At 36.6% G+C, this 16694-nt stretch overlaps 1 protein-coding gene across 1 annotated transcript in view; it reads left to right on the forward strand.

The window, feature by feature from the left end:
• Positions 1 to 16694, forward strand: part of TBC1D22A (TBC1 domain family member 22A) — a 200231-nt gene that overhangs the window by 97285 nt on the left and 86252 nt on the right. Inside the window, exon 10 of the mRNA XM_068402188.1 lies at positions 496 to 571. Coding sequence (XP_068258289.1) covers positions 496 to 571 — 76 coding nt within the window. The remainder of the gene's footprint in view (positions 1 to 495; positions 572 to 16694) is intronic.

The raw sequence follows: 16694 nt of genomic DNA on the forward strand, positions 1-16694 counted from the left end.
CTTTTGATTTCTTATGCTGCTGGAAGGTATTATTCTGAACTTCTAAAGATCAGATTCTTATCCTGTCACTGATTAGGGTCTACATTTTCATATTTCCTACACTATTTGTGATAAAACTGTAAATTTATGAGAGAAAAAAATCACCTTAAAAATCAGTAATGTGGCACATTTTGGCATTTAAGATGGCAGCCTTTTAAAGCTACTTGGACTTCTGCAATAAAGCTGTAACTTCAGGGGCACTAGGTTAGCAAGTAGAGAGCAATTGATGCAGTAATAGCTGTAGGGTACACTTAGACAGGGACTTGGAGTAGGACTGTACACTGTGGTGATTTACTACATAACTGTAGAAGCAGACCTAGGAAATGTAAAAACAAAACACAAACACCTTAAGAAAACATAGAAAGATACATGAATTGAGATAAGTAATTGAAGGAAAAGAAACTTTCTTTTTTTTTTTTCTCACAAACTTATACTAGTATATGGTCTCTTCTTCAGGATAACTACACGTTTGCACAGCCAGGAATACAAAAGAAAGTGAAAATGTTGGAAGAACTTGTTAGTCGGATCGATGGTAAGTCTTAAAAGCTAACCTCATTTCTAACTGGTGTTCCATTGAAAGCGTTTAGTTTAAATGTTTGCAAGAAGTCAAGCCAACGTCACTGCAGTTACCTGCAGTGGAGGGGTAACGTTGCCTTCCTCAGATAAGGTGTCATACTCAATCAGTTTGTGGCACGCTGGCCTTTGCAAGATCACTGTCGTGTATCATTTAAAAGAAAGCCACTAGGGCATGAGCCCCTTCCATTTCTTTTTATTAAGGCAATATAATCAAAATTCAATGGCAATTTCTTTGCAGCAGAGTAATGGCCGCATACGAAAGGCAGCCAGTATTCACTTCACATTAAGCTCAATGATTGTTGTAATTCGGGCAAGTCACAGTGGTTGTTTATGGTTGTCCTTCGGCACTATGTTTTGTGCCTTTGTGCATCATTTTACTATCTGGAATGCCTGAAAAATTTCTCTGTGGAATCCAATTAATTATGAACTCTGGAAATAACATCTTTAATAATATAGATAAATTACAGTGTGTAAGGGTAATTTTAGATTATGCTTTCATGTTTTAGCAGGGCACTTTGAAATATTTTCTACCTTCATCTTTAAAATAATTCCCTTCATGAAATGCTGACTGTCATATTGCTAGAACAGAGTTTAATTAAATGAAATGCAAGAGATAATGCTTGCCCATTCTAAACATACTCTCTTGATAGTTTCTTAAATTAATGAATAAAGTATTAACAAAATGTTGCCAAGCAGAACCAGGCATATATTTGCAACACTAGCCTGTCAATGATGAGATAGAAAAATATTTGTTGTGTAGCTTAATGTTTGGTAATCTCCTTGGAAAGATTAATTCCATCTTTTCATTACACATACTGTGAGTTTTTCTGGTGCCTGTGCTTACTATAGCAGATTTTGGTTTGACCTGCACATATTTACATCCTGAAAATTTGATAATGCTCTTTGTGCCCTTTTAGGATGTTATGGTACTTTTAATGATCAAAAACTAAGGGCAGGAGAACAATGTCTATGTAATATTACCCTATCAATGTAAACGCAGGTAAAAATTTTTGTTGTAGATTTTTTTTTTTTGTTTAAAATGTAAATGATATGAAAAATATAAGGGAATACCTCTGTATATAGGGTAGCAGGACATTTATATTAAAAATATTTTTAAAGCAATGTATTTTGTTCAAAAATAATCTAACTGCTTGTAGTGTGACTTTTTGTATGTCATTTTATGCTTATATCAGTATTGGTGTTTACATTTCAATAACTTATAGAAGCAAATGATTGTATATTAAATAAAGTACATAATTATAATGCCTCTAAATAGACTTCCTGAACTTGATCAATGAACATTTATATAAACGAATTCTTTAACCAAGTTTTTAAAATGAAAAGTGCCATTCTGATAATCAACCTTATGGTTTTGTTTAATAAAAATATTAAATATAACACAATATATTATTGTTTAGTTTCTAAGGAAGAAAGAAATGCTGAAGGCTTATTTGTACCTTCAGTGCTTTAGAGATATAGTTAAATAACTTTTCTCAATGGTTAGGTTTGGGAAGCATTATTTTTAAGGCATTACACTTAAATTAAAAAACCAGACAGTTGTAGCAAATAAATGTCTTTTCTTAAACTGCCCTTTACTAGGCTTTGTAACTAAAAGTGTGGGTTCCTGATTTTTATCCGATATAGAATAATTTTGTGATGTCTTTATGGGACTGGATGTAATAGGATATTGTTGATCAAAAACTAATTATTTGTCTTTCAGAATGTGGAACCATTTTTTTTCTTCAATTTTTTTTTAACTAAATTCTAAAGTATTTAGTAAAGGAGGCAACCAATACAATGTATATTTTACTTTGAGCTATACATTATGGCAGATTTTGTGTCAATGTCTGTGACTGTAGATAACTGCCAAGATTTTTTAAAAATGAAGATGGGTATTGAACAATACCTTTTCTACATTAGAAATTTTTTCTGGTGTTTTTTAGTAGACATCATGAGTGTTTACTAGTTAATGTTGATTTTTTTCATACTGTCCTAAATACTTACAAAGTAACATCTTAGATTAATCTTAACTCTAGATTGTTTGTTTCCGTTAACTTGAGAGGGCACGGAGTAAATGCACACAGACCAATATGATCGTTAAGCAGATCTCGTTTATTTACGTATCTGAGGGTACATTTATACTATTCTATTGAGGGTACATTTATACTATTCTATTTTCGTGCACACTCTGTGTACGTGTCATCTCTATTATGATTGGTTAGTATGCTTTGTTCACACGCCTCTATATTAGTTCTGATTGGCTTATGCTAATAAGCTCTATCTTGCAGGTGCAGCATTCTTTCTTGTTTTCCAACTTCCCCATATCTTGTTGGTCTCATAGCCAAGGCCCTTGTTCTGTATTATGATTGGCTAGTTCATCACCACCCCATTACCACCCCCTGGACATGCCTGGACATAGCTCGTTCAGTACGTGACCATTGTTCCATGGGAACCCCACATTGTTTACGTGGTTACCTAGTAGAGGATGGTTTTCTTGTTTTGAGCAGTATAGTTGGAGAAAGCAGAGCAAAATTCTAACTTTAAGGAATTCAGCATATTATAGCAGGTATACTTTACAGTGTGTATTGTCCATATGACATACCTGTAGCATATGTAGAAAAGATGTTAAAGGAAACTATTTTAAAAAATAATGGGGATTATAATGATTCAGAGTGAGGGAAAAGCCATTACATATTTTTTCATTTAAAAATACTTTATAGTTTCTACAAAACTCTCATTGCTGTTTGAAAAGCAAGCCAGTAAGATTTGGCTGTAATTGACATTATGGAAACCTGGAACTATTTAGGTTGAATGGGGCCTCTGGAAGTCAGTGTTCCAAACCTCTGCTCTTGCCTCTCTATCTAAGGGGACAGAGCCAACTTAGATCAGGCTGTGTAGAGACTTGTCCTGTTGAGTTTTGAGTAACTCCAGGGATGGAGATTGTGCAGCCTCCTTGAGTAAGACTGTTCAAGGGTTTGACTACTGTCATTGTGATACTGTTTTTTAAAAAAAATAAATAAGTAGAATTTTTGTTTATGGAACTGATGTACACTGCCTTTTATTTTGTCTCTGTGTACCTCTGAGAAGAATCTGTCTCCATCTTCTTTACACCCTTCTGTTAGGTAGCTGCCAACTGTTCATAGACTTTTCTTTTTAAGGCTGAACAAATCCAGTACTGTCAGTCTCCTTTCATGTGTAAAGTGCTCCAGCTTCCTACCTACCACTGGACTTGCTCTTGTATGCCAGTGCCCCAGAATTGGACATAATGCTGCACACATGGTCTCACAAGTGGTGAATGTACCACTTCTCCTGACCTGCTGGCTTCTCTCTTGCTTAGAAAGCCCAGTATACAGTTGGCCTTCCTTTCTGCAAGGACACACTGCTGACTTGGGTACAGCCTGTTGTACACCAGGACACCCAAGTCCTTCTTGGCAGAGCTGCTTTCCAGACAGTTGGTGCATGGTCAGTCCTGTTGAATGTATTCTATCCCAGGTACAGGACGTTTGCCCCTCCTGAACTTCAGGAGGTTCCTATCAACCATTCCTTCAGCCTGCTAAGGTCCCTCTAAATAGTAGCCCTGACTTTCAACATGTAGACCACTTCTCACAATCTAGTGTCATCCACAAACAGAGAGAGCCCAGTCTGTGCCATCATTAGTTTTTAATAAAGATGTTGCACAGTATTGGCCCCAGTATTGACCCCTGACAGATGCCATTAATAATTAGCTGTCAATTGGACTTTGTACTGATGATCATAACCCTTATAATACAGTGGTCCAGTTAAAGTTTTGGATAGTAAAAGGTACCTGTTTTTCAGTATTTTTAGGGCTGTTTCTTTTTGTCTAGAAGACTGTCCACCCAGTTACTTTCTTTTTGCCAGAAAAACACACCAAAGTACATGTAAGATTAAAATAAAGTTTTAGTTGTTAGATAGGCAATGGTGGATGTGTACTGCTGTCATTTCATAAACTTTTGGATGCCTCAGGTAAGGGATCCTGACCTGGTTGGCTTTTTGATGGAATCATGACATAGTCTGATTAAATGATATGTTATTGTGCTTTACTCTTCTCCATTTCTTTTTGTTTTTGTCTTTTTGTCTTTATACTGGGTCTGCTATACTGTAGCTAAAGGGAAAGGTATGGTTGATATGAATTCAGTAACTTTGTTTTGGAAAAAGAAATCTCACGATCTATATTTACTGTAAATATCCTAAGTGCTAATTAAGGTTATTGTGGAAGAAAATAATATTCGTGTTGCTGCCATGTCACATTATTTTCTTGATGGTGGGTAACTGCATGGTGAAAAGAATCTTAATGTAATAAGTAGCTGCATGAGTGGATGAAGCTTGTACAGCTTGTTTGCTAATAGTAATGGATTACCAGTGTATGAAAAGTGATGCTCGCCCTTCTGAGAGTGTTAATGCATTATGTTAGTGGTTCAAGCAACCTTCATTAACCCAGCCTCATGGATCACAACTCCTCTCAAAGTAACTGTCCTTGTGTGTACACTGCAGAACATTGCAGTAGATTTCAAACAGCCAAGCTACTCTGTTAATTTAATCACAATCTCAGTCTGCTTAAACTCCAGAAAATAACTTTGATGCATGTGTTTAATGAAATTTTTGAGTTTAATAGAACGTTGTTATAGACCAGATGGAGCTTGAAGGTAAAACATTATTTAATCTCATTTATCTCCTCATCGTCATCATTCAGATTGTTCTAGGAATTATACAGAAATATTGAGAGAGAGGATCAATAGATAGCTCAATAATATAAGGAATCTGTTACAACTAACTATCTTTTCTTTTTCCCATAATGTCAGTATAGCTTTTCTGTTCTAAATCATGAACCACCTCTCATGGTTTGTAAAAAGTCACACTCGCATGGCATGCTATCTTCCACTTTTGCTTCATTTAGTTTTGAAAGCAAAGAAAGGTTGTGTAGGAATGCCAAAATTAATTCAGGATTTGTGTTTCCAGAATTTACAGATGTTTAGCATTTGGCTGATTTCATGCTTGGGAGAATCTCAGCTTCTTCAGTTTACTGTAAGACATCTGGTAATTACATTAGAGTTTGAAGTAGCCATTTGGAGAAGGCTGAGCATTTGTAGGTAAAAGTAGTCTTGGGTTTCCATAAACATTAATAAAAGATGTTAAAATCATGTGGCATTCTGTCTAAATTAGCAAGAAGGCAGTTCTAAAAAAAAAAATAAAATAGCCTATCATAAATTTATTTCTATTTATGTCAGCTTCTCATTAGCATTACAATAAACTATAAAAGCGGTATTGATGACTCAATTTAGTATAAATATGCCGCATCTTCTGTGAGGGTAAGTTTGGGAAGATTTTTTCATACATATTTTCTAGAAAAACTCTTGGGTTTTGCATCTGTGTTCTGCACACCCTGATCTGTTCTTGTGTTTTCTCGTAGTTAAATAAAGTCTGTGTTATTAGTGTTTCAGAATCTTGCACCGGTAATCACCAATCTTATTGTAGAATTGACCCTTGAGTCTTAGTAATAAGAAATGGAAAAATAAAAATGCAGAAGATTATTAAAAAAAAAGAAAAAAGCTCTTACTGTTGTGTATGTTTTTCCTGCTTTTGAAAATGGAACCAATGGAAAAATACCTAAGAATATAGAGTGCTACATTTTGGCTTTCGCATAAGTAAGTTCATTTAGAATTCAACTACATTTTTAAGAGGTTCAGTAATATTTCAGTATTTCTGCTGTGTCCACTGTGAACACATCTTCTGGTCATCTGTTTTGGAGAGCTACTACAAGTATTCTTACATATGATATTTTAATTGGGACAATTTCTGGTTTATTTCCATTTTAATATTGTAAAAAAAAATTACAATTTTTTCAAGAGAAGGGAGGGTATTTTTAGTGCAAAATTAAAGTCGTTGTATTCGAATTATTTTAAAGAATGATTGTTTTATAGTATTACATAATATTATTTGGGGAAATAATTTTACTTATGCCTAGGTGTAGTTAAAGTGTTCTTTCACCTTTTAAAACCATGTTATATTAAGGATTTTACAAGTCCTTTATTGCTGCTGTATTGTAAATTTGTTTATTTCATTCACTTCAAATGAAATACAAATTAGATAATGCATTTTGTTTTAGTGTTCTGAACAAATTAATCTTGGTTCCACTAATCACCCTTTATTTACTTATTTATGTCTTGGGTTACAAATGTCTTGGTTGGTCAGTTGTCACAGCATCCTCCTGGACAAGCTGGCTGCCCGGGGCTTGGATGGGTGGACTCTTCAATGGGTTAAAAACTGGCTGGATGGCCGAGCCCAGAGAGTGGTGGTGAATGGGGCAAAGTCCAACTGGCGGCCGGTCACTAGCAGTGTTCCCCAGGGCTCAGTTCTGGGGCCGGTGCTGTTCAGTATCTTTATGGATGATCTAGACGTAGGGATTGAGTGCACCCTCAGTAAATTTGCAGATGACACCAAGCTGGATGGGAGTGTCGATCTGCTGGAGGGTAGGAAGGCCCTACAGAGGGATCTGGACAGGTTAGATAGATGGGCCGAGACCAACGGCATGAGGTTCAACAAGAACAAGTGACGGGTCTTACACTTTGGCCACAACAACCCCATGCAGCTCTACAGGCTTTGGGAAGAGTGGTTAGAAAGCGGCCCGGCGGAAAGAGACCTGGGGGTGCTGATCGACAGCCAGCTAAACATGAGCCAGCAGTGTGCCCAGGTGGCCAAGAAGCCCAATGGCATCCTGGCCTCTATTAGGAATAGTGTAGCCAGCCGGTCTAGGGAAGTGATCGTCTCTCTGTACTCGGCACTGGTGAGGCCGCACCTTGAGTACTGTGTTCAGTTCTGGGCCCCGCACTTCAAGAAAGATGTTGAGGTGTTGGAGCGAGTCCAGAGGAGGGCGACCAAGCTGGTGAAGGGTCTGGAGGGTCTGACCTACGAGGAACGGCTGAGGGAGCTGCGGTTGTTTAGCCTGGAGAAGAGGAGGCTCAGAGGTGACCTTATTGCCGTCTACAACTACCTGAAGGGAGGTTATAGTGAAGTGGGAGTTGGCCTCTTCTCCCAGGCAACTAGCGATAGGACAAGAGGACACAGCCTCAAGCTTCGCCAGGGGAGGTTCAGGTTGGACATCAGGAAGAATTTCTTTCCAGAAAGGGTTATTAGACATTGGAATGGGCTGCCCAGGGAGGTGGTGGAGTCACCATCTCTGGATGTGTTTAAGAAAAGACTGGACATGGCACTTAGTGCCATGGTCTAGTTGACAGGGTGGTGTCAGGGCAATGATTGGACTCGATCCCTGAGGTCTCTTCCAACCTGGTTGATTCTGTGATTCTGTGTGTCTGCAGTTCTGTAAATAATGCCACAAGTAAGGACTTGGAATAAAGTACTTTCATGTCATGGCCTTAAATTCATATTTGCATATATTTTCATTATTTATGCACATTGAAATTTAAAATGTGGATCTCTTGTGTATATTTATGTGTTGCATGTATATATGTGCAACTCAAGTTCTTCATGAAACTTAGTAAATTAAAAAATTTTCATTTTTATATGTATTTTTGTTTATCCACAGTGAAAGAGCTTTTTTAATTGCACCATTCTGTGTACTTCTCATGCTTGGAAATATTTGCTGTAGATGTGTCTAAAAGGTTGGTTGATATAATTCTTCATATTTATGTATCAAGTTATGGTTTCTTATTTAATTGGAGATGCTTATAAAACATCCTTTGTTAGAATAGGATTAGTGCTGATGGAATTATCCTTTCTAATGTCTGAGTTAATTTAAGATCTGCGTGTTCTTCCTGGGCTGCTAAAATTTTAAATGTCCAGACTTCCCTTGGGATTCCTGCTCCTCTGAACGTTGTGTTGGTGGTTGGCATTCAGCAGGTTCTCGTCTCAAGAGATGAAGATGCCTGTTCCTATAGAACTGTCCAGTGCTTCAAACACAAATATTTCATGGTTCTGCTCAGAGCTTAATTTCGTATGAGTTAAGCCCAAAAAGTACTTAGAGATAACTATTGAGTAGTTTTGATACTTCTACTTCCAGAGTTTCTAAAAGACATACATTTCTGTGCTGATTGAACTTTTTAAACTGAAGAGAAAAATTGTTTTGCTTTTTTGTTTAGGAAAATCTGAAGCTCAAAAAGGCAAAATATCAACCAAGACTCACAGAACAAGTGATCTGTTCGATGTACTGTGATAGATATAGTTTAAGTAATTTGGTTTTTAATATCAATCTTGGGTGTTCATACAATGAACTGATGATGAAACTGTGGTAGCAGGTGACATTTGATCAATCTTTGTTACATATTCAATCCTGCTAATGATTTTTTAAAAATATGGTTAAAGAATACTTAATTGTATGTGCAAAATTATGTTCATGTTTAATTATATTGTAAAGTATTTTAATGACACCTGTAATTTTGAACTAGGATTGTGTTGAAGTATCTGGAAAAGAGCTCTAATTGTAATAGTTGAAAAGACTGGTATCCTTTAACCATGTGGAAGCATTTTGAATTGGAAATGGAAATAGAATTTATTTAGACCTTATTGCTGCTGTTGAAAATTAGTGATTAATAAGGACCTTCTCTGTTGGTCCATCTTTATATGTCAGCTGGGTACTGAAGTGATTAAAAATCTTGCAACCGTTTCATAATTGTTTTAATTAATTTGTGCATAAAGCTCTTTTTCTTTTTAACAAAGCCATCTTATTTAGCTCACCAGTAGTTATTTTTTAATCTGATTTTACGGTTGTAATTGCTGCATTATACTTTAATCCATTCTTCAGTGCTTCTCACTGGGCATTATAGTGATTTTAATATATCTTTTAAATCATATTTTTATGTTTTACTATGAAGATTATATTTGTATGCTGTTAGAGAGTTCAGAGATCTTAGCAAGAGTTGAGACTGACTGTAAAATGCTGTCAGCACTTTAACTTTTAGGTAGCCAAAAGTTAATATTTTCATGACAAATTTAAAAAAAAAAGGGAAGAAAAAAAGTTGTTTAACATGATGGGGAGTGTTAGACATAAACTGTGTTATGAATGTACACAGTTATGATTTAGAAGAACGGGCTACGGAAGTCCAGTGAAAGCTACCTAGAAGTAGAAGTCTCTCATCAAATATATTTCTCACTGTTATTTATTGCACTTTGTATATTAAGTTCGAGTTCCACATGGAAACACAGGATACATTTTTAACTTGTAGTTAAAACGGTAGATCTTCCTTGATCGCTACCAACTGTTTTACCTGTGTTTCCTCCATTTTGCACTGGATACCACTGAACTGTTACTTGCTTTTAATTCCCTGGGGCAACTAGATCTCCTTCCCTCCTTCCCTCCTTCCCTCCTTCCCTCCTTCCCTCCTTCCCTCCTTCCCTCCTTCCCTCCTTCCCTCCTTCCCTCCTTCCCTCCTTCCCTCCTTCCCTCCTTCCCTCCTTCCCTCCTTTTGCTTTGAGATCAGCATCTTCGGCTTTTTAGTATTGGGTGTGTCTTTTGTGTACGAAGAAGTTATTTCTCAGTCATATCTACTAGGTGTACATTTAGTGAGCTAAATTCAAACGGACCATTATCTATAAATTGTAGACCATGAGGGGAATATAATTTGATAATATTTCTGGTTTTGTGCCTGTTGTCTTTTCATTTTGTACAGGACTTTTCAATTTATTTTTTTTAAATACTTTTATTATAATTCTTACAATGGATAATTTTAGCCAGGTATAAAACGCAAACTAATTCTAGAACAAAGTATAATCAGTGTGTAAATCTTTCACTCGGATCCCTATTATTACTGGAAGCAGAACTGTGTATCATAATGAGATCATGTCTTCAAGTGCACATTTATGATCTTTTGAATGTCTTTTTCAGTCAGAAATTTCTTTTGTTATTATTCTATATTAATAAAAAAAAAATATACATAACTAATAATAACTCATTGCCAAGGTGTAGTCTTGACAGACTTGTTCAGACTTTCATCAGTTCAGGTTGGGAAGTTGTAAGCCTTAATCTGGTGTTGAGATTTTACTCAAAGCTCTTACCTTTGTCTCCCATAAACATACTGGTTTTGAACAGTGTAGAAATGATTCAGGAAGAGAGAGAATGAAATGCCAAATTTGCTTTCAGTAGGTAGAGTACTCAAAAAGAAAGCAGTCATTTACCAATGACAGAGTTCATTCTTTTGGACAGCAAGGTTTGATATGTGAGAGCTATAATTTTAAGGAAATGGCAATGTTTAAAGAATCCAGGTGTAGTAGAAAAGACTTCAACATTTTCTTACTGTAACGACTGAATGGATGGTACACACGAGCTGGTGGTGGGTATGTTCGTTGTGGAGTCCCTAAATGAATGAATGAAATTGCATGAACTTAATCAACTATCTGAGTCTAGACTGGAGCAAAATGTGCTGCAAAATGGTGGAAAACAAGCATGGATGAACATATCCATGTGAGGTCTGATGTGATCAAAGGGATGCTTGTTCCCTAAGGACATCTGGAAGCTTGCAGGCAATACTTATGAAAATCAGCTTTATCAAATGTTTGTGGTAAGTCAGAGGTGAACCTTAAGCAGTCACTGCTTTCCAGGAGATTCTGGTCTCATAAGTGCAAGCTTGCAGGGACATCCCTTGTGGGTAACGCCATTTCTAGTAAGCAGTGTTCCTCTAGATTTTGTAGCTTATTTGTGTTACAATAATGTCTTATTTAATAAGTACCCGCACTTTTACAAAGTACAGTTAAGTGAAAGTAAATGCCTGCTATAGTACTGCATTAAGTAGTATAAAATCTGGTTGATTGGTTGCTTTGCACAGTTCAGAAAACAGTACTAGAGGTTTGTAGATGGAAACCAGTATTTGAAAGCTGTCAGTCAAGTATCAAGTCACAGCATTATGAAGAAAGTGGAAAAGAAATGTTACTTTACACTATTTACTTAGATTGTACATAACATCTCATACTTGTAATGGGCTGGGCCATGAAAACTTTTCTGTAGTCAAGAAGTTACAATATTGCATAAGAAGGGAAACCTCATTTTTGCCTAGGCAGTATCATACAAATTGTGGCAGTGCAGTGTACTGGTTTTAATTTAAAGGTCAGACAAATTCCAGGCTTGCAAGCACATTCTTTGTGAATGAATCTGAGATTAAACCACGTTATATCATTATTTTCTTTTTCAAAATTCATACTTTTAATAATCAGTGGCAACATTTAACTGATAATCTGGTATCTCTAGTAAAAGGTAAAATGTTCGCACAATGGTATATGGGAGAAATCTGATCAACCATAATCATTAAATGCCAAACTTTGTAATATTTTGACTGTTTGTCGCAGGATGTTTTAAAAATTTAAATATGGTTTTACTATAACCTATGTTATGAAGCTTCATTATCACTGTTAACTGTCAAATTCAGTGAGTTAAGTCATAAATAATAATTTCTTACTATATCTGACCTAACATGGAATGAAAGGCGTCTGGATTTTAAATTCAACTGATGAAATTTTTTTTCAAAACTGCTTCATAAGGAAAAGAACAAATTCTGTCAAATTGCTGGCAAATTCTGCAGCTGAAAGCTTGCTGGATTTTTATCTTTCTTACCAATGGAGAGAAGACAGGAGGAGAAATTTGAATCACACTGGTCTATTAATCAGTTTTTAAAGAGAGTCTGGAAAGACGTTCAGTTGTATTTAATACATGTGTGAATTGAGGAAAAAAAACCCCATGAATAAAACAGTGACTGAAGACCTTGAGCGTCTCTGAAGTAATGCTTAGTTATACATAATAGTTCTGCCTCTGCTAGGTTCCTCCAGAAGTTTGTTACCTGCCAAAGAAATATTTCCTTAATTTGTTTTAAAAAACTTCTTGTCGTTATCAGATTCATATTTTCATACAGGGAACCTTCCAAAAGAGTCATTAGAGAATTAAAAGAAAGACAGGTTCCTGTGTTAATTCTGCAAGAGACTTTATGGATTTCAAAATGAAAGAGTTCTAAGTTTTGAAACAATGGTTCTTCTGGGTGTCATGCTTTCTTATGAGGTGCCTGTGTAATTATATCTAAGTTTATAGATTATGATGTTTGTTTATTTCTTTGCAATGTCTGTTGCTTTTAAACATAACAAGGTGACTAATTAAAAAATGAAGAGAATTAGTGGAGATTCTAATCTGTAGTAGACATGGAAATTGTTAATTTGAAGTGTCTTATTGCTTCATGCTGTTTGTTTTCTTTGGCTTGTCTTCCATTGTGTTAGTCTCTGAATTATTAGTCTGTAATGCTTGCCTTTACTGGTGTGGCCCAGAAAGAAGAAAATCCTGCTAGAGTGCCGGTGGGAAACAGGAACGCTAGCGTGTTTGTATAGCATGTTTTCATACGTTAAGGAGCAATGCACAAACATCACTCTGCGTGTAAATGGCAGTGCCAATAAGCCTCTGCGTCAAAGCTTGGCTCGTTATTTTACTGTTCGTTTTGGATTGGTACCAGAGGAGTTACTCTTGTAGCTAATGTATGCTTTTCAAGAAGAATTGTGTGACTCTTCATGAGAAATACACACTTTTCTTCCTTTCGTTGAACTGAAAGGCCTATTTATCAGAGATTCTTAGCTTGACTGCATTTCAGATAATTTTTAATGATTAGTGCTTTTTATATTTACAAAGAAATATGTATAAAGTATTGATAAAATGGAGTTAAAAATTAAGTGCCCGGGGTATGAAATATGAGCAAAAAATGAACTTTAAATAATTTTCAAAAGTGTCAAAACTAGGTCTAAAGTCAAACGTCAGAAAAGATTGCTAGGGTTGATAGGAATCTTTAAATAAAGGTCAATGCCAAAAGGCTCATATTCTGAAGTAATGGATTGTACAGATGGATGCAGAGGCACCATGGTGTGCCACTGTAATTTGTCAATTCACACATAATTTTACTATTGTTTTATGGTTCGTCTTTGTTTATATGTAAACTTTCCTAGGCACTCATTCTGACAGTGTCCCCCAGCCAGGACAGCAGTTAAGTCATGCTTTAGGACAGGTTATTTCTGTCCTTATCTGTGGCTTCAGTTTGTGATTCTGTAGTCACATACAACTTTAATTCTGACATCAGTGAAACAGCTTGAGAAGCAATAAATATTTTATATGTATAGGTCCTTCTGCCATAAGAAGCATCTGTTTAAAGTGGCTAAATGCAATCATTCAAACTAAGCCATGCAATAAGTGCATTTATTAAATTATAAATAGTTAGAAATGCTTTTCATGTACAAAATACATATTTTTGACAGTATGCTACATTGGAATGCAACTGTGTAATGTATTTTATTCTTGAATCAGAAGACTTTCTTCACCAAAACTTTATATATAGATTTATTGAAAGTATTGGGAAACTTATTAAATGTAATTCGTCTTTTTTGTGAATTTTGATAAAAGAACTATCTTTTTCTTAAAACTGTAAAATAATTTTACTATCAGAATCTGCAGTAGAAGTATTTTTTATAAAATACTTGAAGTCTGAAAGCTGACAGTAATTATATATCTTGTTTGTTCATTGCACACATGTACTTATTTCCATTGAAATGGAAAGTTTAAATTTAGATTATGACTGTCCAAATTACCTTTATCAGCAAAATAGCCTCTGCTCACGGTTACTTACAAAGTAGGAAGAATTAGCTTTTTTTAGTCAATGCATTTTCTATTCCAGTCTTGCATCAATTGTATATAATGCACAGAGTTTAGGAGTCTTTTTCAACTTGTTTAGACTAGAAAGCAACTTTCAGGAAATTCATTATGCCTATTAACAACTGTAGTTGAAATATCACAACTGGCACAATTTATTGTTATTCATTACTTACTTTCAATGACTGCAAGCAACCAAATGAAATTTGTTTTTGCTGTGTGAAGAACAAGAATATTTGCAAGTTAGTAACTTCAGTTTGACATAAAACTGACTTTTTTTTTCATCCTGATTGATGTAGAGGATTATCTGAGTGTAGTAGTCTGGTATATAGGTATCTAAATGTGACATTTAAAAAATAAATTTAACATAGTATCTCACTTCAGTATATCTAACTTGCAGCTAAATCTGCCTAGAGCAAAGGCAGACACACGGTAGCAATTCTGTGCTGGGTGAAGAACTGGCTGAATGACAAGGCTCAAAGGGTTGTGGTGAATGGGGCTACATCTCGCTGGCGACTGGTCACCAGTGGAGTTCCTCAGGGTTCAGTCCTGGGGCCAGTTCTGTTCAATATTTTTATCAATGATCTGGATGCAGGAGTTGAATGCACCATTAGCAAGTTTGCTGATGGTACCAAACTGGAGGGTGCTGTTGACCCTCTTGAAGGATGAGAGGCCTTGCAGAAGGATCTGGATAGATTGGATATTTGGGCAATCATGAATGATTTATTTAACATTTGAAAATTTAACAAGAACGAGTGCCACATTCTGCTCCTGGGACTGAGTAATGCTAGGCACAGGTATAAATTGGGAGAGGAGTGGCTGGAGAGCAGCCCTGAAGAAAGGGAACTGGGGGTGCTGGCTGACAGCAGGGTGAGCCAGCAGTGTGCCCTGGCAGCCCAGAGGGCAAACCACATCCTGGGGTGCATCAAACACAGTATAACCAGCTGGTCAAAAGAGGTGATTATCCTGCTGGATTTACCATGGGTGCAGCCTCACCTTGAATACTGTGTGCAGTTCTGGGCCCTGCAATTTAAGAAGGATGTGAAGGTACTCAGATCCATCCAGAAGGAGGGCAACAAAGCTGGTGACAGGGCTGGAAGGAATGTCCTGTGAGGAGTGGCTAAGGACTCTGGGCTTGTCTGGTTTGGAGAAGAGGAGGATGAGGGGTGACCCCATTGCTCTCTACAGCTTCCTGAGGAGGGGAAGTGGTGAGGGAGGTGCTGATCTCTTTGCCCTGGGATCCATTGACAGGATGTGTCTGAATCATTCAAAGCTTCACCAGAGGAGGTTCAGACTGGACATTAGGAAACATTTCTTTACAGAGAGGGTGGTCAAACACTGGAACAGGCTTCCTAGAGAGGTGGTCGAGGCCCCAAGGTTGTCAGTGTTTAAGAGGCATTTGGACAATGCCCTTAATAACATGCTTTAAGTTCTGGTCATTCCTGAATTGGTCAGGCAGTTGGACTAGATGATCATTGTAGGTCCCTTGCAACTGAACTATTCCATTCTATTCTGTTTAGAAGTTAGAGGCATGCAAGGCCTCTGTGTGGAAAATGAAAATACAGAGGCTTCTAAAGCTTATACTGTCTTCAAAATGTGGACTTCTACATATAAACTGCCTTGTTTCATTTTTAAGCCTATTTGTCTAAGGTTGCAGAACATATGTGGTCACCACATCTGTTTTCTCCTTCCAGTACCTTTTTCAAGCTGAGGACTTGCCTCATCGTCATTTTACAGAGGGAGAAAAATCTCCACTGTGCAAAATTCTACAACTTTTATAAAGTTCATTTGTTGAATATTTTTTTTTTTTTAAAAATGTGACCCAGATTAGCAATGCTGCTGAGGAAGGGCTGCAGAGTAAGCCCCACAGGTAGCTGTTGTGTTTGGATTGCTGTCTAGATACTCGTTGCACTTACAGAGGTTGCTTGCTTTATGCAGAGCTCACACCTAGCCTTGATATTTACTGTTGTTTCTTGCCCAGCCGGGGCAGCTGATGAGTTTTGCAGAAAGCCTGGGAAAGAAGGATGTGAAGGTGATGGGAGGATATTAAGTTTGTAGAGGAAGGAAGAAGATTAGTCACAGGGTCTTGAGACTGGAAGGCTGAGGCTATTATGGGTAGTAGAAAATCCGTCACAAAGTTCTCATGTAATTTTAGAAATATTGACAATATGTAGGCACAATATACAGTGGTAATGCTGTAGTACTTTTCCTGTGTGCATAATGACAGAGGAGAGGGATTATCCAGGATGTGATGAGATCACTTAAAAGAGCACAAGGTCATTACCTCTCCACCCTTGTTCTCTACCTTTTCACATCCCATAGTAGCAGTTCAGTCAATTGTATAGCAGAAGTATCTAATTACCTGTTAGTGTTATACATAGAAATGAAATGATTCATTTAAAGATTCACACATCTTTATATATAGCTATGACTTAAAAAGTTC

Source organism: Nyctibius grandis, chromosome 5 (assembly GCF_013368605.1).
Source record: "Nyctibius grandis isolate bNycGra1 chromosome 5, bNycGra1.pri, whole genome shotgun sequence".
Lineage (NCBI taxonomy): Eukaryota > Metazoa > Chordata > Aves > Nyctibiiformes > Nyctibiidae > Nyctibius > Nyctibius grandis.